The 11670-nt window shown below is 41.3% G+C and overlaps 2 protein-coding genes across 2 annotated transcripts; both read left to right on the top strand.

The window, feature by feature from the left end:
• The first annotated feature begins 6813 nt into the window (after positions 1-6813).
• Positions 6814-8733, top strand: LOC122072379 (transmembrane 9 superfamily member 7-like). Its single transcript, XM_042636923.1, has one exon. The coding sequence runs from the start codon at positions 6814-6816 to the stop codon at positions 8731-8733; it is 1920 nt and encodes a 639-aa protein (XP_042492857.1).
• Positions 8734-9301: 568 nt separating this feature from the next.
• LOC122072363 (L-type lectin-domain containing receptor kinase IX.1-like) lies at positions 9302-11670 on the top strand. Its single transcript, XM_042636922.1, has 2 exons — positions 9302-9473; positions 9518-11670. The coding sequence occupies exons 1-2, from the start codon at positions 9302-9304 to the stop codon at positions 11542-11544; spliced, it is 2199 nt and encodes a 732-aa protein (XP_042492856.1). The 3' UTR covers positions 11545-11670.

Below are 11670 nucleotides of genomic sequence, written 5' to 3'. Positions count from 1 at the left end.
GCTGAACTTTTCTTTGAATGTTCTGGTGTAGTTTGTTTTTGAATTATGTAGCAGGAGATTGGGTATATCTCTTATGTAGCGGTTGAATAGGCTCATTTTGGAAATCAATTGTTGTAAACTTGAAGTTCAGTGGGTGAAACTAAATGTAGATGGGTGTTCCCTGGGGAATCCTGGTAGGGTGGGTACAGACGGCTTATTTCATGATCATTCGGGGAGGGTATTATCTTCTTTTAAGTTCTATATTGGAAATGATATCAGCTATGGTTCAGAATTTGCGAGCTTAATATGAGGGATTCTAGTGTGCCAAAGATATGGGGTAGAGCGGCTTTGGATTGAATGTGACTCCGTTGTAATTGTCATATCAGTTTAATCTCAATACATTTTGTGGTTTTTGACTTAAGAATGTTTATTTCTGTAGACGTACCTTAACTTGGTTATATGGTAGATCACTCACTGCTTCATGGAAGCGAACCCAATTGCGGATTTCTTGGCGAAGGATGTGGTGAATTAGGACTTTCTTCGGACTTGATTTTTTTTCCCCTTGCACAAATCTAAAGAGCTTTCTATTGATGCAAATTTCTGAATGAGATTTAGATTTCAAAGATAAGGTTAGTGTAAACACCCAATTTTGTCAACCGCTCCCAGAAATGATGATTCATAGGATGTGGGTGAGATTTACGCTTTCTTTCAAAGGAGAACTTTGCATTTCCAAATGACCCAGATCCAACTCAAAACCCCAACTTGTTATAAAACCCTAATCTAGCTTGAAATCCTAATCGAACATGAAACTCTAATTCAACATGGGACCCTTATATAGTCAAATCATGCCCGATCTCGTAGCATCTGATATCAGCCCACTATATATTGATGAATTGTTTTTAAGTACTCTCTGATGGTGTGAGAATGACATGAAGAAGAATTTCCCAAAATTTCCCAGTTTGCAATAGGATAAAAGATCCTTTCTTTCGAATCTCAAGCTTTTTTGAGAAGAAAATGAGCTCAACACCCATGACATTCTATTATTTCTTTCATACCAGATATGAAAGGGAATCAGTAAGAAAATGGTTAGTCACACCTCCTTTAAAGGAATAATGTTTGCTTTAGAGGACCACCACCGCACTAGCTCTGGCGATGATGTTGGATGTGGCCAACCAATATAGAAAACCTGAAAGAAAGCACTCCATAGATAGCATGCAACTGGACAATCTAGAAAATTATGGAACAATCTCTCAGATTGCCTCATACACAATGAACATCGAGATGCTAAAGGAATACCCTTGCTAGATACTAGGTCATCAACTGGAAGCTTACCATTAATAAATCTCCAACCAAAGAGAGAGTGCATAGATTGTAGATGCTTCTTCCCAATCAAGGGGAGCCACATAGGCCTCATCCCTTTGAATGAATTGATTATGATGCCAATTTAATGCCAAAATCCTCTGAAGTAAAAGCACAACATACTTGCCTATTAGGAAAGGAGGTATTAGGTAGTGGAATGGATTTCACCACACTGAATTTCTCCTTTAAAATTGCAGATGAAATTTGAGGCAAGCATCAAACTCAATCACAAATAATATCCGCCACCTTAGCACTAAAGCCATGGAAGAGAGACTGTTGCAACCCAATGTCTACAGCAATCGACTCATTGTTTACCCACTTGACATGTCAAAAATCAATAGAAGTACTATTCCAAATAATCCAACCGTCATTGGCCTCTACATCAATCCTTCCTTATACCCTACCAAATTGATTAATAACACCGGACTATGGCCTTCCATTAAGGTTTAGATACTTTGCTCTCATAAACTTTCCAAAGAAAGATTGATCATTCTTCATAGCCTAACAAAGCTTACAAAGGATGGCCTTATTCACATCCCGCAACCTCCTTACACACAAACCACCCTCCTATATAGGTTTACAAAACATATCCTATTTAACAGTAATCTCGTTTCTTGTGCCAGTATTCTCAAGGTTGGTTTGGGATTCGAATCTAAACCAGTTTCACAGAGACATGCTTTTCATGAATGCTAAAGTCTGGTCACCATCTCTGGAACCTGATAGCTGACCACCGATGTTTGACAAGGCTTCTCCTCCAAGTGTTAGCCATATCACACTCATGTTCAAATTGGAAAAGGATAAATCCCTTCCCCATAGGTGCTAAAGACACCATACCCTTGAGACTCCAAACATCTTTGTCCTCCTTTCGAATGTCATCCATTGTTATGGGTAAAAAATTTGTACATCCAATAAGAGAGAATCGAAATCCATTCAATCTCTCTTTATACGCATTCTGTGGGATTGTGATCTTCGTGAAGGATCCAGAATGAATAAGGTCTGGTAGGTAATCAACATCGGGTAACACACCCCCCACCACACTATTCAAGTATTAGTTAAGGTACTCACCAATGAAGGGTGTACCCGAATCATTGTCCGTCTCTCCTCCACTTGTTGAGTAGTTTCCTCCAATCCAACAGAAACAGTCGCAACCGCTGAGCACAAAGAACTGGAGAAATCAAGAGCTGCTGCCCAAGATTAGGCAGTAGAGACCTGCCTGGATCTTGGTTGTCACCTAGAACCCTAGCCACTGCCACCTCCGAGCCTCTCTGTCCTTGATTCATTCTTTTTCACCAACCAATTTTCCTTTCCAAGATACGACTCTTTATATCTCTTTTAGGGACTAAAATAATGTGATTCAGCAGCTATTGCCATTTCTTTAAATACATGAACAATTCCTTGGTTTATGCTTTAGAATTGGATGTTTCTTCATCCATTTTTAAATTCAAATCAAGTGGAAACTCACAAATGCTTTCAAGAAGCCAACCCCATCGCAGATTGGCTTGCGAAAGAAGCGACAAAAAGAGGAGTTTCTTCCACTGTAGTCGATTGGCCTTCTCATATGCAAGAGAAACTCAAGACGGAATCTTATTATAGACCTAACTATCGATTCTATAGGTAGTTTATTTTTATAGCTTTGCTCATTGGTTGATGGGGAGTGACCTACTGCTAATGGCAATGACGAAGGTGGGGTGGTTACCATTCTGTGTTGGTATTTCTGGTCTTTCCCAAGTTGTATTCTATGTTTAAATTTTTGTTTCTTTTTCAATATAATAGATTTTTTAGCCAAAAAAAAAAAAATAGGACAATTGAAAGAAAGAACAGGGGCAAAAAAACAATGATGAAGTTTAAAGGAAAGAGAAGTTTTCATCGACAAGACACATTTAGAAGAGGAAGAACAAATTGAGAAGGTAGGGCTATTACATGATAACAACATTAGCTTGCAGTTGTGAATTCGGAGGTAAGGAGTGTTGCAGATCTCAGCAAGGTGGGAGTTCAGAGAGAGATGAGAGAGAGAGAGAGAGAGAGAGAGAGAGAGTATTGATAAAAAAATGGGGTTTTAGAGAGATTTGAGTTCACAGGTAAGTGGGAAGGAAATTAGCGGAAAAAAAAAAAGTAAGTGGAAAGGGAATTAGGGCTCGGAATTTTGAGGAAATTTTCTGTAATTTAGGGACGGTTAATTTTCTATCTCCAATTATAAATATGTATTGAGTAATATTTGGATTGGTTGAATCCTTCGTGAAGAAGTCTACTAATTAATTCATTAAATTGAATTAATCATTTATAATCCGATTCGTTTGAATTTAATGCGATTTATTTTGTTAGATATGTAGCGATAGAACTATTTATGTCTCAACTGACTTATTTAGGGTAAAAAGATTCGTTGTAATAGTTGTAAATTCAATTATAGTAGCGATGGAAATATACCGACAAATTATTTGTCCCGAATGGTTTATTTGTAATGGATGTAAAGTTCAATCACGGGCAACGAAAAAATTCCATCCCAAATATTGCGACAATAAGATATCTGTTATGCAATGATAAAACTATATTTGTTCCGAATGATTTATTTAGGGATGGAAAGTAATCCATCGTAATAGATGTAAAATTCAATAACACTAGCAACAGAGATATTCCGTCCAAAATATTGTGACAGTAAGATATCTATTCCAACTGCTAGAATGTTGCTACGAAACTATTTCCATCCCAAATGGTTTATTTAGGGGACGGAAATGACGTTTGTCACTAAAAAAGTGTCTCAAATGCTCTGTTTTCTTAGAGTATTCCCTCCCCATATCTTGGAAGAAATAATGCATGATGCTTTATCCTGGCATCGATTTCAATTTCGATTACATTCTTAGTGTGAGATTCTTAGTCGCTTTTTTCTTGGTGTTGTTTTTCAATTTAGATTACCTGGTCCTTTTGGCTGATATTCTCCATTGGTGGGGACTGGCGTACTATAGAATCCAGGTTCACCCATGTTTGGTCGTGCCTGGTACTTGTAAGATTCCATGTTTCCATATTAGGTGTTTTATATTTTTTTATCGAAATAAGTTGGATAATAGATTTCGTATAAGGTCCATAATGAGAACCACTTAATTAATGAGAAGACTTATACTGAGAAGAGAGAGGGATTAAAATCCACTTAATGAGAAGAGTAATTGTAAGGAGGGGGGAGAGGGGTTAAAATCTATTTAATGAGAAGACCAATTGGGGAGAGAGAGAGAGAGAGAGAGAGAGAGAGGATCACACGGAAGTATCCTGGAATCATATAAAATATTCATGGGGTGACTGGTGCATTTGAAGGTGAAGTGGAAGGCCTCATGGAGGGACTAATGCGAGCTCGTGAGATGAATTTACAGCAATTATGGGTTGAATCGGACTCTTGTGCGGCAATGATGTTCTTTCAGAATAAGAAAATTCCATGGTTTGCCTTACAAAGATGGAATTTCATTCAGCCTTACTTGGAAGGAATAACATGGAAGATGACTCATAATTTCAGGGAGCCTAGTGCTATTGTAGATTACTTGGCAAAGGATGCAGCGAAATCAGTGGTGTCGGGTTCAAATGTTTGCTTTCTTCCGCACATTGTGGATCTCTTAGCAAGGGACTCAGATGGTAAACCTCATTATAGATTCAAGTAATGCATTATCTTATCTCCTGCTGATGGCAATTCCGAAGGTGAGAGATGGGAAAGCAGTTTTTGAGATGCTTATGTAATTGCTTTTGTTTTGTTGTTATTCAATAAAATTATCCTTTAACGAAAAAACAATAGAGGGAGAGTGTTACGACTCAGCATGACATGGAGGAGTTGATAAGTAACACTTTTGCCTCGACAGCACCCCACTTGGCAAGGAGAAACTTGCAAACCTCATGAAGAGCATCTTAGGGAATATTCCATTTTTCTGTTGAAGGGTAGACCATTGTTAGGATATTATATATACAGTAAGACATGATGTAAGGGGGGAATGAATATACAAAAATCCTTTCTCTCTTCTCTGTTCTTCTAGGAGGTAGCTACCCTCGAAGTAGCTTGTGATCCGTTATCCCGCCGTTCACGGAGACGATCGTATCATTTGGTGCTTTCACTGAGAAATATACGATGGACGACGGAACTCGCCTCCATCAACTGGATGAATCTGTTAAGCTTTTGACTGAGACGATGGCAGCGCGTGGCAAACGTCTGGATTCCCTTGAAGACACCATGTCCAACCAGCAGCGGTCCCTTTCCGAGCTCAGTCGTCGCCTCACGGCCATGGAGGGCCGGCTGGAGCAAGCCCTGGGGTTAACGGTACCTCAACCTGATCAGCGCCCAAGCAACTTCAATACATTGTCACCGCCTCTACCCATTCCGGCCAACCCCATCCAGATCCGCACCATGCCGCTTGATTTTCCCCGCTTTAATGGTACAGATCCGATCGGATGGATCTTCAAGGCCGAACACTTCTTCGATTGCCATGGTGTCGCCGACGATCAGCGCCTTCTGATTTCTTCTTTCCATATGGATGGCCCTGCCCTTTGGTGGTTTCAAGGGGTGCTTCGTGTCACTCAATTCACTACCTGGCCAAATTTCACTCAAGCTTTGGAGAGTCGCTTTGGGATTTCCAAGTTCAAGGATCCTCAGGACACTCTTCCCAAACCCACACAGTCGGCCTTACTCTTAGACCAACAATCTCGAATTGAAGCTTCAGAAAACTTGTTTCCACCAATTTTAAGTAGTCATTTCATTTCTAGACCTCGATCCGACATCCTTAGTGAGGTATTGGCTCTCCAATCAAGTTCTATGTCTCAAGCAGTTGGTCTCGTCCATCACCAGGAAGAGAAATTCCTTGAGGTCAGTCGCCCTGCGCTCCGAACCGGCATACCCACCGTACCTCAAGCACCATTTCTCCTTTCACTAGCACTTCCACCATCCACAGACACCCAATCTTATCCTCGGATCCCGAAATCCCTCGAAGTCGGTCGCCCTGTGCTCCAAACCAGCATACACACCATACCTCGACCACCACTTCCTGTTGGATTTATGGGCTAAATTAATTATTCGGGTTGATTAAATGGGTAAGAGTCAAATTGCATGAACCGGTTCGGTCCACTCTCAAGCTTAGGGATATGCTGGCTCAACCCATTGTGGTTTAGGGTTTTGAGTGCAGGACAGTATTATAAATACTAGGTTTTGGGTCCCTACAGTCATTATTCACTCTTCCCCACTTTACCACTAAAGTGAGAGAACAGAGGTTTAAGGGGCTGTAGAAGATCCATAGCCAAGCCAAGAGAGCGAAAGTGGGAGTGACCAACATCAATCATCTTCAGCATACTAGGTGAAAGGTACAATCGATCCTCCATAATTTTATTAGATTCATGTTCTTGTTTTTCCTATGGGGTTTCCTCAATAGGGTTTCAAACTCAAATCCATAGGGAGTCCTAACACTTCCCCCTTTTAATTCATGGATCACGATCCAATATCCGACTTCAATAGAGATGCATCCCTATCGAGAGAAAGGCCTATGCTACAATGATGGTGAAAAACTCGCCGCTGGCCACAAATGTAAGCCTCGCCAACTGTTTTTGCTTGTATACGAGGATGATGCCCTAACTACAAATTTGTTGGGTGAAGACTCCTCCCCTGGCCACAGATGTAAATCTCGCCAGCTATTTTTGCTTCTGTATGAGGGTGATTCCCCAACTGTGGATCTATTGGATGAAGATTCATCAACATATGTCGAACCTTTCATTTCGGTCGTCTTGATTTTGTATCATGCCATGTCTGGCCACTCTTCCCCTTCGACCTTGTGGTTGTCACAGACTATCGTTGGAACTCCGATGCAAGTTCAGATCAATGGTGGCAGCGTTGACTTTGTCCAAGGCCGGGCCGCCCAATGCCTTGGTCTTGTTATTGAACCCGCTCCCAATATCAACGTTTTGGTTGGCAATAGTGATTGCAACAGCAAAGGGATTGAGAGAAACCTCCCTGAAATTTTAAGAAATGATCTTCAAGTGCCTCGTCAAAGAAGGGATGTAAGCCAGCTAACAACTCATGCAAATGGTTTTTGTGTTGGATTCAAGGGATCCTATGTTGGGAGAAAAGTTGAGAAATATTTTATCAATAATCACTCAGGCTTCAAAGTCATGTATCACAAGAACCTTGAGACTGCTTCTGCTTGCACGGTTGGCTTTGAGGTTGCTCCAATCAGCATCACTCATTTGGTAAGAGACACCAAAAATATAATTAAAGGTAAGAAGATGGTATTTACACATGATGTTTCTTTCAAGCTTAGTGAATTCAAGTGGGCAACTCATTGGGACACCTATCTCCTTATGAATGATGATCAAATCCATTGGTTCTCCATTATCAATTTTCTGATGATTTTCCTGTTCTTTTATGATATAAGAACTCTTTGTAGAGATATCGCCAACTATAGTCAGTCGGAGACCAAGGATGAAGCCCAAGAGGAAACGGCAGGGTGGGAGCTTGTCCATGGAAATGTTTTCAGGCCCCCTGTCAATTCTGGTTTACTTTGTTTCTATGTTGGAACATGGGTCCAGATTTTTGGAATGACACTTGTTCCAATAAGTTTTGCATTACTGGGTTTCCTATCACCTTTAAACCGAAGGCGGCTTAAGACTACCACGGTTCTCTTGTGGGTTTTTATGGGTTTAATTGCAGGTTATTCAGCTCATTGGTACAAGGTGTTCAAGGGAGCAAAATGGAAGAGAAATACTTTGAAAGCTACATTCATTTTTCATGGTATACTCTTTGCAATCTTGTTTGCGTTGAATGCACTCATATGGGGAGAGCAGTTTTTTGGTGCGTTGCCCTTTGGTACCATGTTTGCTCTTGCATTCTTATGGTTGGGTATATCAGTACCATTGGTTTTTATGGGTAACTATTTGGGTTTCAAAAGCCCAGCTATTAAGGACCCAACGGAGATAAATAAGATCCCAATAGAGATAACAAAGAAGGCCTGGTACATGAAACCAGCCTTTTCTATTCTTATTGGAGGAATACTTCCCTTTGGAGCTGTGTTTGTTGAACTCTGTTTCATCTTGACATCAATATGGTTGAACCAGTTCTACTACATCTTCAGTCCCTTGCAAGCCTCAGACAATGTGGGCAAGGTCGCGTGTAAACTAGACTTATCGGCCATGGCAAAAAGTTGCCTCAAGCAACGGGATTGCGAGGTAAGACATGTTCTAGTCCACTGCGGTGGTTTACCTTGGAAGAGGCTTAATGGGAAGACATTACGTTCTTCATCGTCGCCCCACTCGAACCTTGAGGACAAGGTTCTTTTGGAAGAAGATGGCAATGTTACGACTCAGCATGACATGGAGGAGTTGATAAGTAACACTTTTGCCACGACAGCACCCCACTTGGCAAGGAGAAACATGCAAACCTCATGAAGAGCATCTTAGGGAATATTCCATTTTTCTGTTGAAGGGTAGACCATTGTTAGGATATTATATATACAGTAAGACATGATGTAAGGGGGGAATGAATATACAAAAATCCTTTCTCTCTTCTCTGTTCTTCTAGGAGGTAGCTACCCTCGAAGTAGCTTGTGATCCGTTATCCCGCCGTTCACGGAGACGATCGTATCAGAGAGGGTTTCTGGTACGACGACTTTGTCCAAACTCATTTCACACGGCATTTGTCAACGCCGAGTTCTATTCCACCATAATAAAATGTCAATGCTGAATTCTATAAGTAGGGGTAGCTTCTTCACGCTTCCTTGGTAACAAGAATGTTTCTTCTTTTTATTCATCCTGCGGCACCATTGAGCTTCAACTTTTCCAGTTTCAGCGGCTTTGACCTTTCTCTTGTCGTGGTCACGTTGTAGTCTCATTCTATATTTTAGACTAAGAAAAAGAATTAGGACATGCAACCATGTTGGATGTTTGAATTAGCCCTTTAATTTTTCTTTCTTTTCTCTCTGGGTCTCTATCCTGACAGCTAGGAAGAGAAAGGAATATGTTGATCTGGTTTCCACAAGTCTTTGCAACTAGAATCCTGATAAATGAATTGGCATCCAAGTTCGAAGAGGAGTGGCTCAGAGAGTTGTGGATCCAAGCTTCAGCTTCAAACCTAAATCGAAATCATGGGTCGTATATCATCTGGGAATTGGCATCTTCAATCTACAAAGGTTAATTTCATTCTCTTTCAGGTCATTACATTTCTTGCTTTTAGTCCTTCCTGCAACATCATTGAGCTTCAACTTTCCCAGTTTCAATAATTCACTAATTAATATTTACATCAAGCCCCAGCTAGATGCAACAGTCTCTGATACAATCATTGACCTCACACGAAACAAAGGGGACAAATCCAGTATTGGTACTCAGGGAGGAGTTTTGTATAATGATCCAGTTCATCTCTGGGACAAGAAGACGGGAAACCTAACCAACTTCACCACCCATTTCTCCTTCACTCTAAAGAATACCATATACACCAACACCATTGGAGATGGACTTACTTTCTTCCTTGCTCACTATGGTTTTGAAATCGACGGTTATTTTGGAGGTGGTGGATTTGGTGGTGGTGGCCTTGGTCTTTTCTGCAACCAACCTGTAGACAATACCCCAACGAATAGGTCCATCGTTGCAGTGGAATTCGATACATGTCAGAATTATTGGGACCCAGATTCCAATCAGATAGGTATCGACATCTATTCCATCGTATCTGTAAACCATAGCTCATGCAATAGTAGTCTTTGGAATTTTATGAGAAATAATGGTATCCCTTGGGAGGTTACGGTTACTTATGATTCAAGTTCCCATAACTTGAGTGTTATATTGACTTGTTCTAATCAATCTGTTTCTGGTGAGATCTGTAGCCTTAACCATATTGTTGATCTGAGGGAATATCTTCCAGAAGAGGTCACTATTGGGTTTTCTGCAGCCAATGGATATGCCTCCGAGCTACATCAGCTCAACTCCTGGGACTTCAGCTCGAGTTTGGAAATTGATAATTCGAATGAAGGAGGTGTGGCCCCTGCGCCTGCACCCGCGCCCGCACCCGCGCCCACACCAGCATGGGGGACCAATGAAGGTGTACGCACAAGCACCCAACAAGGGGGCATATCCATGAAAAAAAAGATAGGAATCGCAGTGGGCGGAGCTGCCATGATCATGATTACAGTCTTGGGTTTGTTTTGGTTTTTCAAGTGGAGAAAGAATCGAGAAAATAAAGCAGATGATGATGTGGTCTTAGATGTGCCCACGGGACCTAGGGAGTTCTCGTATGCTGAATTATCTAGAGCAACTAGGAACTTTGATGAGAAACAAAAGCTGGGAGAGGGAGGATTTGGAGGCGTTTATAGAGGCTTCATGAGTGATCTCAACATGGATGTTGCTGTGAAAAGGATCTCTAAAGGGTCTAGACAAGGGATAAAGGAGTATTCATCGGAGGTGAAGATCATTAGTAGATTGCGGCATAGGAACCTCGTGCACCTTGTTGGTTGGTGCCACCAACGGAAAGAGCTACTTCTTGTGTATGAGTTCATGCCCAATGGAAGCCTTGATTCCCATCTATTTCGAAAAAGGAGTTCCTTGACATGGGAGTTGAGATACAAGATAGCTCTTGACTTAGCCTCTGCATTACAGTATTTGCATGAAGGGTGGGATCAATGTATCATCCACAGGGATATTAAATCCAGCAATGTAATTCTAGATTCCAACTTCAATGCTAAACTAGGGGATTTTGGTCTGGCTAGGCTTGTGGATAATGAGAGGGGGTCACAAGCAACTAATGTAGCTAGTGCCATGGGAGGAAGGCTTGTGGAAGGGGAGAAAGGGGAGAAAGGGGCACAAACAACCAATGTAGCTGGAACCATGGGATACATGGCACCTGAATATGTTCTTACTGGGAAGGCTAGCAAAGAATCTGATGTGTATAGCTTTGGCATTGTTCTCTTAGAAATTGCTTGTGGGAGAAAACCTGTTGAGAGAAAGGCTAACCCAAGTGAAGTAGGTTTGGTAGGATGGGTTTGGGAGCTCTATGGAAGTCAAAAGCATCTCGAAGCGGCTGACCCACGTCTATCTATGGATTCTGACAAACAAGAATTAGAGTGCATGATTGTTGTAGGGCTGTGGTGTGCTCAACAAGATTACGATCTTCGACCTTCTATTGGGCAAGCTATTAATGTTCTCAAATTTGACTCTCCATTGCCTATTCTTCCATATCGGAGGGTGCCTATTTCTTCTCTCCATTCAACATGAATAAATTCTCGATTACATCATCGCATGTTTCTACAGAATGTGATACAAGTAATACCCAACGTTCGTCCAGCAGCTGCCCCACTGATATCTGTGTTTTAAACAAGTCATCTCCTTCATCTTCTCCCT

The sequence above is a fragment of the Macadamia integrifolia genome, chromosome 1 (assembly GCF_013358625.1).
Source record: "Macadamia integrifolia cultivar HAES 741 chromosome 1, SCU_Mint_v3, whole genome shotgun sequence".
Taxonomy (NCBI): Eukaryota; Viridiplantae; Streptophyta; class Magnoliopsida; order Proteales; family Proteaceae; genus Macadamia; species Macadamia integrifolia.
This window is presented reverse-complemented; position numbering and strand designations above follow the sequence as displayed.